Source organism: Jatropha curcas, chromosome 1 (assembly GCF_041381405.1).
Source record: "Jatropha curcas cultivar XTBG-Jc1 chromosome 1, XTBG_Jcur_1.0, whole genome shotgun sequence".
NCBI lineage: Eukaryota > Viridiplantae > Streptophyta > Magnoliopsida > Malpighiales > Euphorbiaceae > Jatropha > Jatropha curcas.
In genome coordinates, this window is record NC_143151.1 from 27,914,067 (window position 1) to 27,934,090 (window position 20,024).

The 20,024-nt window shown below is 31.4% G+C and overlaps 1 protein-coding gene across 1 annotated transcript; it reads right to left on the reverse strand.

Annotated features, from left to right (window-relative positions):
- Positions 1 to 163: 163 nt before the first annotated feature.
- On the reverse strand, positions 164 to 8,854 carry LOC105630117 (RNA-binding (RRM/RBD/RNP motifs) family protein). The gene is made up of 18 exons (XM_012211818.4): positions 8,678 to 8,854; positions 8,439 to 8,499; positions 8,251 to 8,287; positions 7,953 to 8,083; positions 7,650 to 7,733; positions 7,477 to 7,555; positions 6,216 to 6,349; positions 5,188 to 5,327; positions 4,837 to 4,887; positions 4,663 to 4,745; positions 4,521 to 4,575; positions 4,319 to 4,433; positions 2,477 to 3,011; positions 2,179 to 2,395; positions 1,970 to 2,040; positions 1,388 to 1,556; positions 1,167 to 1,296; positions 164 to 1,067 (listed from the first exon to the last, which is right to left on the reverse strand). Exons 1-18 carry the CDS (start codon positions 8,789 to 8,791, stop codon positions 349 to 351), a joined length of 2,925 nt encoding a protein of 974 aa, XP_012067208.1. The 5' UTR covers positions 8,792 to 8,854; the 3' UTR covers positions 164 to 348.
- Between the last annotated feature and the right edge of the window lie 11,170 nt (positions 8,855 to 20,024).

Consider the following 20,024-nt stretch of genomic DNA (forward strand, 5'->3'; position numbering starts at 1 on the left):
AATGCTGCTCTGAAAATGAACATTGCTTCCATAATGCTCCAAACAAAATAGGAGCTCCAAGAATGTCCTCTCTTTTCTTCCATTCTGCTGGAAAAAATGAATCAATTATGAACTTGATCATTAACACAGACAATAAGAATGCTGCTCCAAAAATGAACATTGCTTCCATAATGCTCCAAAGAAAATAGGAGCTGTAACTGATGTAATTCCCAAAAATTTGCACTTTAAGTTCACAAAATTGTTGAATTTAACCTGACAGACAAGACAATTAAGCAATTGCATAGGCATCTCGATATTTTTTACAAAAGAAAGCAGAAAGCAGTACAAAATCTCAAAAGAAGAAAACTATCATTGGAACCATCTCTTGAGCGGTTTTTTAGCTTGCTTTTCGCCATCAGATTTCTCTGAACTCTGCTTTGAGAACTTTGATCTGTATTGTTCTATCAGCATGTCGAGTTTGTCTACTACATCTCGCCCTACGGGGTCTTTATTCTTTTTTGGCCTGTTCCTTTTCTTTAAACTTTCTTCTCCTTGTTCTGCCTGGTCTGGCAGCTTCCTCTTTTTTAGCCTCACACCTTTTTCCTCAGAAGATTTTGATTCTCGTGTATTTTTGGTTGTCATTTCACGTTTGCTTGAACTTGCATCAGGTTTCTCAACTTGACGACCATTTTGCTTGTGCACAGAGCCTTTCAACTTCTTTTTTTTGCCATTGAATTTATTATTTGCAGCAGTTTCTGTTTTTTCTCTCACCAAGTCATTCTTGCGCTTTTTATAACTTTTTTGTTCTTCAGAGGAAGCTCCCTCAGAAACCACATTTCCTGCTGTGTTCTTATTCGGTTCTGAATTCTTTGCTGGTTTTTTCTCATCTCGTGATTTTCGCTTCCTGGAATTCTCCTTTTTCCTTGGAACATCACTCGGTTCATTGGACACAGTACCATCCTGCGTATCTGCCAAATCATCATGGCTTTCCTGCTGCTGAGCCTGTAGTTTAGCTTTTCGGAGCTTCAATTTTTGAACATTATCAACAGCAAACTCCACAATTGGACGATGTTCCGGGCCAAAAGTGTCTAGAAGTAGCCAAAGGTTGCATTCAAGACAGAAACAAATTTGCTTTCATCATACTCATAAGAATACCAGCTGCAATATGATATAATAAAACACATTACCTGGATTATTATTAAGAACCCTCAGGGCCACAAGAGCATGTTGATGCTCTGTGAACTCTATAAAGGCAACCCCACGAGAATGATTTTTTGTGACAACCTTTCCATTCTTCACACTTTTCAAGAGCTTTATCTGCATCAGCAATACCAGTGCAAGAGGAAGTCGTGAGAGCAACACAATAAAACCTCAGAAAAACAATTACTAAATGACAACTGTAGCCAACCTGTCGAATCACAGGGTTTTGCTTTGTAGCTCGTGAGATAACTGCATTAATACAAAGCTTTTTCAGTTTTTTTTCATTCACTGAGTGGGGCAAGTTGTAAATTACAAGCCTGGTCCTTGAAACATGAAAATTTGGAGATCGAAGTTTAATCATCTTCTTTTCATGCAACCTGCAGAGTATAAACAGCATTGTGATACATAAGGTAAGATGGCGAAATCTCCCAAGAGCACCATTAATAACATAATTGTTGAGATACCCTATCAAATTCTAGCTGGAAGATATCATAATTCCAAAACTTGCAGCACACCTTCCTACTTTTCTTAGATTTAGAAAAAGTTTCAGACAACATTCACATTTAGCATGCTACATATGCAAGCAGCTGTTTTAAATGCAGAGAGAGGCAAAACTCCATCAACGTTGCTTGGATAACCTTTCAGACTCAAGATTCTCATTATAAACTACAATAAACAAATATTAAAAACCTGCATCCACAATGTATGTGCCATAATCAAGGACTGGCTTCTCAACCTATGTTTTGAAAAATAATTGACATAGAAGAGACAGAGGGCAGGAGAGACTTACGCCTTCCGCTTGGCCATGTCACTAGCTGAAATGCCTTCAGAAGCCGGAGTCCCCTCAAGAATAAGACCTTCCTATCAAGAATTTAGGGAGGAGCGCAAAAAGAAAAGTCAAAGTACATTAGAAAGAAATCTATCACCGAATGGTACAAACAAGAGAACAGGAATATGAAGGTCTTAAGAATGGTCACGTCGAGTTTGATGAAAGCCAACCTTTGCCAGGTAAAGATTTCGGTGGTCTTGGCTATCCACAATTTTGGCCTTCTCAGTTTCTTTATCACGAGCTGCCTTCTTATCCAAGGCCTTCAAGACTTTCAGCTGCCTGCCTTTTAGCAAAATCCCCAAACCAGATGCAATATTAGCTGCAGAAACTGCGGCAGTAGCTGCATCTTCTGTTTCAAACTTGAGAAAACCAGTACCCCTCGGTCGCCTGCCAGAGCATAATTATCACATAAATTCAGTTAAAGAAAAGGAGATAAGGAAGCATTTGGAACTGTATATGAATTCATACTTGGTGACTTGATGAAGGACTGGGACAAAGGATTTCACTTTTCCGAATGCAGAGAATCGTTGTTTCACTTCTTCATTATCAATCTCAAAAGGAATATTGCTTATGAAAACTGTTCTTTGTAAATCATCATCCTCTGTGTCGGTCTTCTTAACATCAGCTGCACTGCTTTTGCCCGAGTCTCCAGGTAGGAAAGCACCAGAAAAATTTTCATGCTTATTGGACTTCTTACTTGGCACATCAACAGTTTCATCTGTCTTGTTTCCCTTTGGCAGTATGGAATCATCCACATCAGAAGGAGCAGAAGCTTTGGATGAAGAATTCATCAAAGTCTGGAGAACTTTTCTTGCAATGTCAGCCTCCGCATCAAAATCAACTTCTGTGGGCATGTGTTTTTTCTCAAACAAATCTGAGTTGTCTGGAGCAACATTGACTTCGTCATGTTGTTTACTTTTCCTATCATCAATATTGCCATCATCATCCTGTTCCTCCTCTAAATCATCACTACTAATATCACTGTCACTTTCAGACTGATGTCCTGTAAAGGAACTAACAATTATCAACTACAATCTATGCAAAGATGTCATTTTGTAACATAATCTAAGATGTTAGTTTTGTTAATAACAAAGATACAGAGACAATAAAGGAACTAAAAGGAAAATAATAACTGAAAACAAGAAAAGGAAAAAGCGTTTTAACAGCAAATTCCATGTAGCTTGTATAGCTCAAATTCCAAGGAACCAGAACTTATCCTTCCAGAACACTTTAAGAAAAAACCTTGTACAGCCACATCTCCAACTGACTGCCTCAGAAGAATAACAAAAAAAACTGAACTGAACTGCATTCATTTTTTTCTAAAAAGTCATAGACCATACATCCAAAATGATGAATCATACACACTGCTCTAAGAATAAACCATATTCAAACAAATCAATATCCATATTACCCTATGAATGTAAATGGACCAATTAACAGCAAATGAAAGACCAATTATTTTTAGTAAGCAAGCAGTACAATTTACTTGAACAAAAGTATCATGAAATTCCAGCATTAATGGGAATAAAACAAAACAGCACATGTGATCTCTTAGCCGATTAACTCAATCACAGTAACCGTCATTACAATCTTTGTGCCTTTTGTCCTACCTTTAGAGTACCCTTCTGTGCATTCCTTCCAAGTTTCTACAAACATAATCTAGTAAAAGACAACCATGACTAAAGAGAAACTCAAGGAAAGTATACATAACTTGAAAGTGATTTCTCCCGCAGTAGCTCTTTTATACACACATTAGCAAGAGCATGACTGACTTAACAAGCTAAAGATTCCCTCCTAAGTTCCCCCATTAGACAAATTCCAACATTGGATAAAAAGGAACAAGATTCGTGAGTGGTTCACCTATTAACTGATCACTGCCAGCATCAGTGCAATATTTGCATTGTTTGTCTTGCATTGACAGTATCCTTCTGAGTGTTGTTTGCAAGTTTTAACAGTAGATAATCTAGTGAAAACAGCATCCATGCTTATAACACTAAAGTAATGCAAACACTAGCAGGTGATTTCTCATCCATGCAGCACAACAAACTACAGTATGCCACCTAAATTAATTTAGGTCAAATTCCCAACTTCTAGTAGTCACATTGGAAGCACCAACGTACTGCTGGAGCTATTTCTAGTTATGTTTCAACACACTTACCATCTTATTAAGAAATCACATTGCTTTTCATTTGACAATCATGGATCTATTAAAAAATGAAGGTGCATCCATTCAGTCAAGCGAACAACAGACATGGAACTTTCAATAACCATACTAGAAGAGAATGGAATTCAGCTAACAGCAAAAATTACCATCTTCTGAAGCAACAGACAAATTGGCTCCACTACTATAAATTTTCTTTGGAACAGCCCAATCAACAGCCATGGGTCTTTTGCCATACATTTGTGCATTGAACTTTTGAATGGCCTGTAGGGAAAACAAAATTTAGAAAATAGGAAATTCTACAGAATTCAAACTGTACTGTAAAAGTAAAACAGCAGTAGCAAGCCATACATTTTCTGCATGCTGTTTGCATGTGAATTTAACAAATGCAAACCCCTTGGATAACCTGCAAACAGAAAAATTCAAAAGTGAGATAAATTAAAAATAAATAGTACTTCGTTACGAACAGGTATTGCGTAAGATGTCCCTATACCCTGTTTCAGAATTATGTGGGATGAATACATCCCAGACAAATCCTGCTGATGAAAACACATCTTTTATTTCACTTGCTTTAGCCTGCATTGACGTACAGTAAGCTGGTTTATAAATCAAGCACCAAAAAAGGAAACAGTGGTGGGATTGACAAAATATGAAGCGTAAAATAAACCTTGAAAGGAAGATTTCTCACAATAAGCTTCCATTTCTGAATCTTGGAACCCTGGCCCATAAAAAAATAGTATTATTCAGATTAATGTGACCAATATACCCTCTTTCTGGTACTTATCATCCTTTTTCCTTGAAGATTTAACAACATCCTTGATTGATTTTACGATTACCTAATACTATAGTAAAAAGTGAATTTTCTGAGGAAAAATCCATAAAGCCAACTCCTTTGTGGAGGAACCATGACTTTGTTGAGTTCAAATGGAAATCTCAAACCTAATCTTAGTAAAGTATGAACCAATTAAGTTTCCATTACAACATTATTGTGATGGTACAATTACTAATCCTCATTTACCTCCCCACCTAGCTGGCGTGCCCAAACAGTTCCCCCATTTATTTCCTTTTGGTGTAACATTGCCACAGAAAACCTTGCTTCTTTGACACTTGCATAAAGTACGGCAGACGCACTCAATCTGCATCCATCTTGAGCAAGACCTGGAAAATTTTTGCATTTGTGCATTCTACCGTCAGAACTGAACAAACTGCAAGAGTGCGCAAATCTACACACCATAAAACAGGACAAACTAAATCCTCAAATAAGTGTATTACTATTTTTGTAGCATTCAAATATGAAAAGCATCAGCCATCAAATTGAACACTTTACTGATACACAATACATCAATTTGTGTATGTTAGAATCATAAGTATTTAAATCCAAATTAGATATGTGCTAAAACTTATTAAAATCTCTAGCACATTAATAAGCAGCAGCATAGAAAAAGCAATATAAACACTTGGACTGCAGGACCGCACAATAAAATGCCAGACATAAGTGAAGAAGAGTGTACTAGATTTGTAGACCACTAACACATTGTTGACATTATAAATTATCCCAACAAGCAATAAGACCACAAGAATAATTACTCAATCCTTGAGAATGTGCAAGAAAATAACTTTATTTTGGTCAATTTTAAAAAAACAAGAAAGACAATCTTCTCCTTGTTGATTCAAAAAGCCATATGAAGATCATAAACCTTGATATTTAGCTTAAAATGGAAGTTGAGATTGATAATATTATGAGATCCTGCAAAAAATGTGGAAAAAACTATAATCTGATTGAATTGCAGACTAGACATCAAATCTTTGTAAACAATATCTGAAACTAACATGATAGTACAACCAATATTGGATCGCTAGCCTACTACGAAAGCATTATAAACATGGAAGGTGCAAGCACCAAACAGTCAAGTTAAAGGCCTGCAACTGTAATCTACAATATGTTGCCACCTTAATTAAGCCATTCTTGGCGACTGCTATTTAAATTGGGAATAATCATTATGATAAAAAAAAAAAAAATAGCTTAGCCCCAAAAAATGCCCTTACCATGTTGGGCAAGCTCTTTCTCAGGAAGAGGATAAGTTACAGAGCACACATTCCCAGCTTCTTTGGCACGACGATGAACCTCTTCAGCCATAGCATCATTAAGAAGACCACCAAATATTACAGTCCTAGCAACCCTTCATGTCATCCAAAAACAGAAAAGGAAGTGTAAATAAACCATGTGCTGTCTTTTGCGGAATGAAATAAAAGATATCATCATGCAAATAGAACTTGTTCAAAGAAAAAAGCGTATGGTGTTATTCAAGAGAAAACCATACAGCATGTTCAAGATCCATTTTGTCTATTCAAAATGATTGCTACGAAGTCATATTGAAAATCAAGAACCAACAATCTAGCTAAATCTATTCACCATTACACCAAGGTTTAAGTTCCAATTAATCTGACCCTACAGATATTCTTAGAATTGAAATCATGCCATGCGATATGAATTCCTAAAGCAAAAGCATTAAACCCTCAAACTCAAACTGCTTCTCACAATCATGTCTCTAGGATTGCTGGAGGAGAACAAGCCAGAGCACTCAAAAAGAGAGGATATTTTGAGGAGCTCTACTGTTGCAGTAAACGTTTCAATTAGTGGAAATATGGATTCAGAACACTAATGGCAAATGAAACATGTATTGGAATCAACCTGAATCGAATTGAATAAATCCGAATCAGCCGCTGCTGCCGTGAATATTTTAATGCAGTTAGGAAAATCACTCAAATCAACAAAGAATAGTTTACTAAAAAGTAAGTTGAGAAAAAGAAGTTAATAAAATATACAAGGTATTAAGCGAATAATAACCTAAAGGAACATTTTATAAAATAAATTGACATCTCTCATGTTTAGCCTGCTGTTTCCAAGGGATTGATGAATCACCCATAGAGAAACATTAAATAACATATAGGATAGGGGCAAAAAATCTCGTTATGGAATGGGAAATACAATATGAAATGGTTCTTTAAGACCATGGTTGGTTTCCTTATACAAATGCTCTATTGTATGAGTCTAATCAAGAATAATTCAAACCTTCAATATCAAGTAATGCAAAAATAAATTCATATGCCAAACATTGCAAATGAGATATGGATATAAATATTCATGAGGATTTCAAGATGAGATACAACAGAAGTAAGCATTAAGAATAAGTAACAAGCCAATGGTTTTTTGTTTTATTTCAAGTCATAATCTTTGCTGCCAGCCAAGTCTGACCCATCTAACAGACAGAAAAAAGTCCATAAAGTCACTGAGAAAATTGAATACCTTTGCTTTTCAGAACAATTCTCTTTATCAGCTAGTTCAATGGAAAGTTTCGCTGCCTTTCTTGGTTTCAGATGCTCCCCTGAATTTTAATTTTACAAAAATTATAAAATTCAGATACAAACCTCAAATATGAGAACTGAACGCAATTGACAAAAATAGTAGTAGCTGTTAACCTGATTTTTCTGAGTTTGACACATCAGTGTCTACTTTAGAAATATCATCACTTTGGGACTTAATTGCACCATCTGAGTCAACCACTAATTAGGAAAGGAAAATGAAATAAATAAGAGATCATAAATGTATTGATATGACATTGTCTAAGGATAAAAAAAAAAAAAGGCGACCAAGTTCGCGAAGCATCCCAATTGTCTAAGTATATTTAAATAAAATAAAATAAAATAAAAAAGAAAGAATGAAAGGAAGAAAGAGGGAGAAAGAAACTCAGCAAAACCAAAATAAATATGAACTCAATCAACCTTGAGCAGCCTTTGCCCGTCGCTGCTCTAGGGGAGCACGACTTATAGCATGTTTAACAGCAACTTTTTGACCATCAACAGATGAACCATTTTTCAGCTCAATTGCACGGTTAGCATCTTCTTTAATAGCACTGGATATAAAAGCAAATAAACAACAAAAAGATTAATTAAGACTATTTTAATGTGAACAAATAAATTAGACATTTCGACATGTAGAGAGAAAGATTGCGAGGGCAATAGAAAATGAGCCACTGATAAAACAAAATAACCATTGAATAAAATCCAGCAAACAACTTACAATTGAACAAAGCCAAAGCCACGGTGTTCAGTTGACCCTGCAAAGAAAAATCATAAAGAATCACTATAACTACATTATAATGCTCAGATTAATTATTCTCGACAATAGGCAGACTTCTAAATAACTATAAACTTATGAAAAAGAATCACAAACTCAACAAATTTTCACTCATAAGCAGCTTCATTTACCTTTCTGTGCAACTATAAAGCATCGCCTGATTGGTCCAACATCGCTAAACACCTCTTCAAGCTAAAATAAAGGAAAAGTCGCATAAAAAAGTAACCAATCCATTGACCAGCAACTTTATACAGTTAGGTTAAACCTGAAATTCCAATTTGAGAAATGTACAGCGTGTGCAATGAAACTTGAGTATTTTCAACGGAATTTGGTTTTCTCGGGAAACAAACAGAGGACAAGAGAAAAGTACCTGAGAGTTAGTGAAGGAGCGAGGCAAGTTAGAGACGAACACAGTATTAGGACTGTGTTTGGTGTCGGATCCTTCATGACCAGTTTCCTTCGTGTTCTTCTTCTTCTTTCCCATTTGGGGCGAAAGCAAGCTACTGAATGGAACCTAAAATCTCTAAAACCTCAATTGCCCGTGAAAAACTGAGAGGTTATATATGTCTGTGATTGGAATTTGGTCCGGTTCAGGCCGGGATACGGGGAATTTTTTATGGAAATGGGCCTTAATATGGCTTCTCTGGACCGAAAATCTTGATTTCCTAAAAGAGTACAACATCGGTCCATCACCGAAATATTATGACATGGGCCGAAAGCCAAGTTTGTTCTTTCTTTTTTCGGAAAAAGAATAATGCTTAATCTGTATATTGAATTTATAGAATTTACCTGAAATTGAGTGTTTAATCGATTTTAACAATAAATTTTAACTATCCCTTAAAGAAAAAACAGTAAATTTTAACTAAAAGACACATTTTTTGACTACAACAAATGATTAAATAAAGATCACTGAATGAAAATTGGTACCCCGCTCAACCTTTTTACTTGTTTCTCAAGCGTATTATATAACTAAATGTGGTATTTCTTATTATCTATCTCTCACATGTATTGACTAGCCAAAAAATAGATCCAATTGATCTTTTGATTGAAAGTTCAAATTGACCTTTAGGCTTTATCATATTTTACTTTTTTTTTTTTTTTTAAATAACAGAATTTACTATCTAAGACACATCATAAAAAAATGTATCATGTCTCTGCTCTGCTTCATATTATAGCAAAGGTTGCTAATAAGTAATGTGGTCCTGTGTGTGCAGGCATTTGTGGTAGGTCGAGAGTGGGGTGCAGAAATTGCATGGCATCTCTGCCTCTTAAGGCCTGACAGAGTTAAGGCACTCATTAACTTAGGTGTCTCTTACCGCCAACGTTCTTCACACTTCAAACCTTCTTACTACTTCACTAAATATGGACAAGGCTTCTATATTCTTCAGTTTCAGGTAAAAAACCATAATACCAACCACTGTACATTGGTTTTTGTAATTGAAAATACTTTGCAGGGTTGAGTTGAAGAATATTTCCGAAATTTGTCTTGGTAAATATTTTTGAAGTAGCAATTTTCTGATAAGGTTAATTGCAGGGTTTTCTTCTTGATAGCCCATCTATTCTGATACTCTGAAGAATAATTAAGGAGTATTTATTAAATATTGTACTGCAGGAACATGGGAGAGCAGAAAAATCATTCTACAAGTATGACTCACTACAATTACGATATTGGAGAAAGTCCTATTAATCAACGCTCCAGATCTTCTAGCAGCACCTCCAGGATTTGCTTGAGAGCCCATCTTCTTTTCCTACTTGGATTACTGAAGAGGAACCCCAGGTAGTTGTGATTGATGGGCACCACTTTATCCAGCAGGAGAAAGCTCAACAAGTTTCTAATGAAAGTTTATCCTTTTTTAGCAGCAAACTAATTAATCAATTAATCTTCGACGTTCAATTCTGAACCTTCAGTTAGTGCTCGTTAGTGCTAGTTAGTTTGTTCTTGTATCACTTTGTACAAGGAGATTCTTGAGATATTGGGTAGTTGTCATCAATGTGTGGTATATATAATAGAAAAACTGAGTTTTTAAACTCGAGCTGAGCTCAACTCGTTTATTAAAGAAATTCAATAAGTAGTCAAGAGGTTTTGAACTCGGCTTATTTATTAAATAAGTTCGATGAGTAGATTTGAGCTCAAGGCACTTGTTTACTACTTACTAAATAATTAAATATGCACATGGCTTCCAATATTCTTCGGTAGAAAACCATAATGCTAACTACTGTATCATTATTTTTGGTAATTGTGGTCAATCTGATACTTCGAGGGCTCAAATAATCCGTATTTCTTCATATTAATTAATAATTTTCAATGAAAATAAAATATTCATGTTATCAGATTACTAGAATTGTGAGAGTACTTATAGTCATAAAATTTGGTAGGAATTGAGAGCTTCTGGACCATTGTAGGGAGAAAAAATTAGTGTGCCTAAAAAATTGACAGTTGGTGACAAGGATGTAGGGTTTTTTATCATTTGGGACATTAATGGAGAAATGTTGAAGAATTTTGCACCTAACGTTGTAGTAGTTGTGATTGATGGGTACCATTTTATCCAGCAGGAGAAAGCTCAACAAGTTTCTAATCAAGTTTTATCCTTTTTAAGCAACAAACTAATTAATTAATTAATCATCTAAGTTCAATTTTAAACCTTCAATTAATGATAGTTAGTTTGTTGTTCTATCACTTTTCACAAGATGATATACACGCGCGTGTGCATGGGTGCGAGTTCTACTAAGTTTGAACTCGGCTTGTTTGTTAAACGAGTTCAATTAATAGGTTTAAGTTCAGGTTGTAAGAATAATTGAACAAGCTCAAACAAATGTTTTGGTACAACGAACTTTGAAGAATTTACAGGCGGTTTGATTCAGTTATAGCTGTAAAAAGGGTTGAACTATGTTTTTTAAATTTTTATTAAAATAGCAGGATTTTTTCAGATTATTATAGTTTCTTTCGGTATACTTTTGAATGCAATATAAAATATGTGGAGTAGGTTTCAAATAACACAATTTGTTCGAAGTATTGAATGATACTTGGAGGTTGATTTCAACAAATTAATTGCAAAATCAACACATGTCTGCCAAGTTAGTATTGTCGTTAAGTCAAATTAGGTGGAAAATGCATTATCAGTTTGTTCATTTATCAAATGTTGATGGAATTATTGGATAGAAAAATATTTGAGAGTAATAATAATAATAATAGACCAAAAATGGGAAAATAACGAAAAAATAGAAGGAAATTACTTAAAGTTTCTGTTATTTGGATTCTTGAGTTTGATTTGAATTTTTTAGGGTTTGAAATAGTGAGTTTTGAATTGTAAAAATTAAGAATTCCACATTTTAGGATTTTTCGTTTTTGGACAGCTTGTAGTTCTCTTTCTTTGTTAAGGATTCCTGGGCTTGAGGTGATTCTTTTATGAGATGATGGCCAATGTTACAAGCATATAAGTTGCAGTGTTAAATATGATGCTTTTTGTAACGTGTTTCAAAATAACCGGAGATAGTTTGAATCTCACATTTTGAATAAAACACTAATATAAAAAAGACGTATAAGAGCAGAAAAATCAATTATCTAATTAATTAGTTCTAACATTTTAGCAATAATTGATTTAATCCCGAGAAGTTCAAATCTCTTTTCAATGATTATGATCTCACCGAGTCAAATATGACCCAGTGTACTTACAGGAGAAGATTTCAAGTTTTACGAGTTAAATATAATTAGGTCTCAAGATAATTCCTAGGTGCAGGCTTCTCTATTATCTTATATTTGGAGGTATTTCTATTGTTCTTCCATAGGTGCTTAAAAGGATCGTTTGATTTGTTGGAAATGGTCAAAATATTTCTCTTTTCGCAAGATGTTTGGCTACTTAGGAACTGATATTGAAACATAAAGACGGGTTTTGTGAGATTTTTCTGTTCAATTTGTAAAACGTGAAAATTTTTTACCCTCACAACAAAGCGCTTTTTGAAATAAAATTGGTATACGTGCTCTTACAGGAATTCGGTATCTAACCAAAATCTTGTTGATTTGGATAAATATGTGGTTTATTAGGGAGTGTCTCAAGTTTTGTGTTTTTTTTTTTTTTTTTTTTTTTTTTTGTCGGTTTATTACGAATTACGTTGCTCAGCGGTTCAGCTCCTACTAATCAAAACATTGTCAGTCAAGCCAAAGAGTTTATGCGTGCGGGTCCGCTCTATGACTATAAGCAAAATCATATTACGATTCCTCATTTTTTTGGTATTGAAATATGTGATTCTATTTTTAAAACGTGAAAAAAGGAAGAGAATTATGAAATTAAAGACTATTATTGAAGCTCACATTTTACTTTTCATTTTGTTATATTTTTCAAAATATATTTTAAAATAATTTTTATTAAACCCGTTTGGCTTTTTCAATACTCCTACTTATCATATACTTTTTATTAATATTTATTTATGCTAAAAAATTAAAAAAAATTGAAAAAAATGTTTAATTTTAATTCCAAAGTAGATCCCGCGATTCCAACCTAAAAACTGTTTGATTTTAATTTTATTTTTCTCCAAAATTAAAAGTTAGTACCGGTACTGTAATTAATACACTCTCGAAATTTTTTGAGTATTGAAAAATAAGAATTCAAAGCTGAATCTATTTTCAAGTAAATTATGTCTTGATGTGCTATGAAATTATTATTTCATATTTGAATTGAAGCTATAATGTCGAGAAGGGTATGTTTTGATAATAAGGTGAGAGTGAGACTAAGTTGGAAAAATTGTAGGGGACCAAAGAGAAACCATGCGAAAAGCTTTTAGAAAGCAAAAATTTCACCAAGTTGTGTATTAGTGCCTCAACTTTTATGCACCATGCTACCAAATACACCTTTACAAGTGGCTAAAAATTCTGCTATATCTAAATTACTTATCATCCACTATGCATTAATAATGTCAATGATGTATAAAATGCATATTCCATTATTTGATCATCAAATATATAAATTCATTTTCATATTTTTTTTTATGAAAAATTTTATCCCACTTTTAATTTTGTTGGAGACATATTGTCTTTAAAATTAAAAATTTTATTGATATGCATACTTTTTTTATAGAAACATTAATTTTTAAAATTTTCTACTTTTATATTAAAAATAGTAATTTAATTTAATGAGTAGTCAGTATAATTTTTAAAATTTTATTTTCATATTTTTCAATATTCACTAAGTGTTTAATTGAATAAGTGTAATTTTATATGTTAAAGTATTTAATGGAATAATATTTATACAAATTGAAGTATTTAAATAGATAGAATTTTATAAATTGAAATATATAAATAGATATAATTTTATTGAAGTGCTTGATATTAGGTAACAATAAAAATTAAAAGTGTCATAATTTTTTTTTTTTTTAGAAAATACACTTAAGAACTTATTATTTATCCATTAATATGGACATTATTTGATTGTTATTTCGATGTATATAGCCAGTAAAGAAAATATGTAGTTGTCTAATCCTAATTTTAGTTTGGAAATACTGTTGTTGATCATCAGTAACCCTACATATTGTATTAGTAACCCTACATATTGCATTTGATTCAACTTCTATTCTTTCTTTCTTCTGAATTCTTATTCACTTTTCATAAACTTATATTTGTTTTCTTATAATAGATTTATTTTATTATAGTTGTTTTATCTCCATATTTAGAGTTTTTTTTGTATTTTCTCTATGAGAGTTTAGTCCCTTTTCTATGAGGATTTGGTTCCTTGTTTGTAAGGATTTATTACTAAATAAAAGTATAATATTTGACTTGGTCGGAGATCTTAGATCTTAATTTGTATATGCAAATCTTCGATCAATGGAGTCTAGTAGTGCGATATATTCTTCTATTGATGTCATTAATGGTTGGAACTCATATATGCATGTCATATGTTGCAAGTTCTTGAAAAATAATTCAAATATAGAAAATTCAAAAGAGTTATTATTTTATCGTTCAAACCAATTAAAAAACTAATTGCTATAGTACGACGATTTATTTCTTTTACTAAGATTATCCTTAAGCAGAAATATCTAATATTATATTTTTTTATTTTTAATTTTGATAATAAACCAGCATACCTGATCTATATGAGTATTTATAATATTTTATATTATAATTAATGAATTATATCTTTAAAAAGAACAAAAAAATGTATTATTATTGTTATGTGAAGATAAACCTTGTCTGTATTTTTATTTTTTTAAGCTTGATTCAATTACATTATTTAATATTTCTGTTGTTAAATATGTAATTTATTTTTACGAATAAGATAATAACTGTGACGTGTAAAGAAAAAGTTCAATAATAACCCTAATTAAAAAAAAAAAAAAAAAAAAAAAAAAAAAAAAAAAAAGGAAGGCTTGGTGAACAATGTCTTTGTCTTTATGCCAATAGGCCTATACATTAAGGTGAAAAGCAGTGCTACAATGCCCAAAATTGGTAGGTTAGGTTAAAAGGGAAAGGGCAGTATTCCAATTCATATTTGTCATCGTAATAGCAAAACAAAGTGGCATCCCAAAGACCAAAAAAATTAAAATTAAAATAAATAAATAAATAAGCCTAGACTTTCCTTCCCCGATTGGGACCCACAGACAAAGGCATTATCCATGGTAGGTCCCATCCTGATTAACATCATCATCATCAAGTGATGGAAAACCATATATTTTTCTTTGGAATCAGTTTTTCTAATGTAGTTTGATTCTAAAGGTAAAATGGGACCCACATTCCATACCAGAAACAAAGATAATTAAAACAATAAATAAGTAATATATTAATCAAATTGCCAAGTTTGAAAGTTCATTAATCAACCAAATCTGAATAATCAATGAAATCACAACACACGTGTCATATCATTTCAAAATCATCTGTCTACTAGTGCTTACGATAGCATTTGCTTACTTGTCCAAGAAGCTAAAGCATGAATGATTAATTTAACAATTTTTTTTAACTCATCCAGGATTTTTAAGGGACGAATTAATACCGCACACTACACAAGAAAGAGTAGCCCTATGTGGTAAAACAAAATTGAATTCGAAATCTCTCACTCCTCACATAAATGAGAAGATCAAACAGACCACCATCTGATGATAATTTAACTATTTACTTATCACGAGGCTATATATATTGAAATAATATTATGGATTTAGAATAAAAAATAGTCTTCCTTCTAATTCATTGAATGCTCAGCAAATTAGTAAAAATTTTTATATTATCTTTATTTCTGAATACTTATCATATTTGAAAAAGTACTATATTCTAAAATACTTATTACATTTGTGGTTTCGAGAATTAATAAAAAATGTTTTCATGTTTATCCTTCGTATATGACCTATAATTAATGTTTCAATTTCTCAAAAATTTAGTGTTTGGATATATTAAATTAAGGGTAATCTAATGAATTTACTCAATAATATATTGAAACTTAAATAAATTTAACTATTTTCTTAAGGGACATAAAATTCTAAATATAACAAGCAACAGCCATGAGAACTCGAATTTAAAACCCTCCGCTCCAACATTAGTTAATTAATTATTATATAAATAATATCTTTATTATTGTATTGACCGAGCTATTATAATTATATGGGTTAAAAAATCAGAGCTGGCTAATGTATTTTTATCAAATTATTTTAATTATTTTTGAAACGGTTTGAATGAGATATAATATTAAAATTTAGATTTATGTAATGAATTTATAAATATATAAATTAGTCTATTTGAAAAGTAGACCATTACGTTTCTGGTTAATAAAAGCTTTTGCATGCCGGCCAGAGAGCTTGCTCATTAGATATTATTAAATTAGAGTTTGGCGTGACAAGCTCAACCATCAATCTAACATACATTAAAAAATAATTTAAAAAAAAAAAGTGTTTTATAAGGTGATGATTGTAATACAACAATTTATGTGTCAATACTTCATTGGAGTTGTAAAAGTATTAAAAACAAAAGAAACGCAGTAAAGACTATAATAATAATATTTAATGCATTTATAATTTATAATTGAGAATAAAAATTACAATAAAGATATTTAGCCCAATATGTGCCCGACACAACCAGAATCTTGATGTGTAAAATGTCTATAATACCCCATTCTCCTGTGGTCTCCTTTCTTTCAAACTGTGAATTTCAGAGGAAAGAAACACCATGAAGAGAAACGCCATAAAAATTAGACTCAATCGTATCGCTTCCTCTCTCGATCTCTACCCCTTTCGCTTTTGTCATCCATTCTTCTTCTTCCTCCTTCTCTTATTATTATTTTCATTTATTTAAAATTATATATATTATTATTCATTTATCATTCGCATTAGGGTTCAAATTACTTATCCTCAAGGTCGATTAGATTTTACCATTTCTTAAATTTCGAAGCTCCTTTAGCGTCTTCTTCTTGGTCAGCTTTCGTTCTTGGTACTGGTACTGCTCTGAATAGTTACTGATTATTGATCTTTTCATTTATATTTTTGAAAATATAATTTTATTAATCTTTATCAAAATATCAAATTCTTAATCTAATAATTAATACATTGTTTTACATCATAAGGTATAGGGATGGAAGTAGTGCAGGTATTTTAGGGCACCCACTCTGCTCTGATCAGTTTAAGGAGGATATGAGTAGTTATATAAGGGTTCATAACGGATATGGATGATGAAATTATTATCCGTAATAGATATGGGTAGTGAAATTACTACCCATAATGGATATAGGTAGGGTACGTATATAGATATTTGGATACCCGCTATCCATTAACTGCTATATTAAACAGATTCGATAGTGGTACCTACGGGTACCCTATCCATGAGCACTCTATCCATTATTAGTAAAAAAATATATTTTAAATAAATTCAGATTTAAATAGTTTGAGATTCGTGAGCACCCTACACGTTTAAGAAGTACTTTAGACGCATTTTGGACTGATATTAAAATTTAAACGGTTCGAATATAGATGCTCAAATGAGTATTTAAATAAGTTTAAAACAAATGCGAGTAGTAAAATTTGCGGGTATCCTCTCCTCTTCCATCCTTGTTAAGGGGTGTATTAAATTAAAACTCTGTTAGATTTTAAAAGATTTTGAAAATCTTTGGACGAGAGTATGCATTTGTGAATGGCTCTTTTATTCATACCTAGCACCTTAAAATCCAATAAAATCAATAATTTTATAAAATCCTTTTAAAGCAATAATTTTTTGAATACCATCAAATTTGTATAGACTTTTAAAAAGTCATAATTGAATACCATTATATTTTGATGGATTTTATAAGAGCCAGAATTGAATGCCACAAAATTTTAATAGACTCAAAAAAAAATCTAGATCGAATACCATTAAAATTTTAAAATCAAATATAATTTTAATCCAATACACCCTTCTAAGATTCAAATCCTGCCCAATGAAAATTTTCAACCATCTTTTAACTACCTTACCCTCATTATTTTTTTATAAGATTTTCATTTAATTAAATTTTATATCATGCTCAAAATTTTTACAAACTTACTTGCATGGTAAATAGATTAATATGTCTCTATTATTTTCTTTTAGATATAATTAATTTATCTACTACTTTAGTTAATATCAACCACACCATGGCCAAAATATGAGTATGAGACTCTCTATTGGTACCTTCATGTCATCACCTTGTAATAGGCAAACACACTCCATCACACTGTATATTTTTTTTATTTCATAAAAATGCGTTTTCAAAAGAATTTTGGTTGTCTCTTGATATATATATATATATATATATATATATATAATACTAAAAAATTTAATTTAAAGAGTAAAAATCTAATGAAATTTAATCTTTTTTTTTTCACATATCAAATTTCATCATCTTTATAAATTTAATGAAAAAAAAGTCATCCTACATTTAAATAATTCCAATTATGATTTATATTCTTTTTTAATTAATCAAGTTTTATTAGTCTCCAAATCCATAATCTATAGTTCACACAATATTATAGTATATCATTAACCAAAGCATCTATCCCATGATAATAAAATTCTTTTTAAGATAAAATATTTTAATTGATTAATTAATTTTTCTTAGTTATAATTACTCCCTCCATCCCAAAATATAAATCTTACAAGGGATTGACTTTGTATTCCCTTTGTTCCCAAATACTCGTCGTATTTAGAAATTTCACGTTCTTAATAAAATAATTTAATTTGTCTAAATTATAATAAATTATTGAGTAAATTTATTATATTATCTTTAATTATTATTTGAGTGAAAATTGTTGAATCATTATTGAGCATATATAAAAAATAAAAATGAAAAATATAATTTATTATTCGTTAATTCCACGAATATGAAGGAGGTACCGTTAAAATTTAGTGGCATTACATCATAATTTCAAATATTAAATTTAATACTCCCTTCATTCCATTTTATTTGCATGGTTTGATAAAATACGCATATTAAGAATTTAGTCAATAAAAGTTATTTTGTCTTTTTTATCGTTAATTCATTAAGATATTAATAAACGTATTTTATTTAATGAACAATTATAAAAATTATTATGAGAAAAATAATTATTTACATATTTAAATTTAGAAATCTTATAAAATATTTTAGAATATTTAAAATAGAAAAATAGGCAAATAAAATCGGACGGTCGTTAAATAAAGTTTCATTTGTTTTATTCAATAAATGTTTCAGAAAACCAAAAAGCAACCACATTCTGAAAATGAAATAAAACAAACATGAGACGAGGAGGAAGGAGAGTTGGAGTGTTTGGTTGCTTTGCTGGGTTATTTAATTTCCTTCAACCAATCAAAATCCTTCCTTCAATTTAACCTTAGATTTTCTTTCCCTTGTTTTTCTCGAATCCCAATGACATAAATCTTTCCTCTCTCTTTCTCTGCAAATGGTATTCAGTATCAGTATCAGTAAGCCCATATCCCACGTCACTAGACCCTCCTGTTTCTCTGCTACCCATTGCAGCCTTTTTCTATTTGGTTCATTTCTTGTTTGGTCCTTTGGTTTTGTATTTATTATCAAACTTCACCACACTTCTTTTTCCTTTCTCCTTCTTTGACAATCAAATTTGAAAACCACATTTTTAAAATCGCTATTTAAATATCATTAAAAAATATTAACTTTTTATTATTATCTTTAAAAATTAAATTTTTTAATACGAGAGACCGATATTCAATTAACCTAGAAGCATATATAGTTGTTTAATTTTTATAAAATGTTCATAAATAAGTTATTATGAATGTCATATTAAAGATAAAATTTTATTTTTAATTTTTTAATCAATATATTTAACACTATTGTTTTTCTTCACCGTATGGCAAGAAACCTTTGAGCTATAAGCTGCTACTTCTGCCACGAACGTGGTTGTTAGCAATTTGAAATTTGCAAGTCATAATTATTACTTTTGTTTTATCTTTTAAGCTAATCAATTTGTGGAACTATTACCCACTCGGGTTTAGTTAGGACTACCTTTAGTTTAATTAATTAACTAATTAATTACATTATCTTATCTAATCTTCATTTAGGTTGGCTAATCCATCAATTTTTTATTCTTTATTCCAAGTATTGAATTTTAGTCCAAATTATATAATCCATCACTTGTACATTTATTTTTTGGGGCAAACCGATTCGAGGTTTAGTCAACAGTAAAGGCTTTTTATCTTTTTTTTACAAGTGTATTTAGTTGGAATCGAACCAAAAATCTCTTTCTACATGTCCTACCTGCATTGTCAACTGAACCATAACTCG

Excerpts from the sequence above, each read along its gene's own strand:
- LOC105630117 (XM_012211818.4), bottom strand. The coding sequence starts at position 8,791 with ATGGGAAAGAAGAAGAAGAACACGAAGGAAACTGGTCATGAAGGATCC. Across the intron at positions 8,500-8,677 it reads GCTCCTTCACTAACTCTCAG|CTTGAAGAGGTGTTTAGCGA; the intron begins GTACTTTTCTCT and ends CCTTTATTTTAG. Across the intron at positions 4,434-4,520 it reads GCAAACAGCATGCAGAAAAT|GCCATTCAAAAGTTCAATGC; the intron begins GTATGGCTTGCT and ends TTTTCCCTACAG.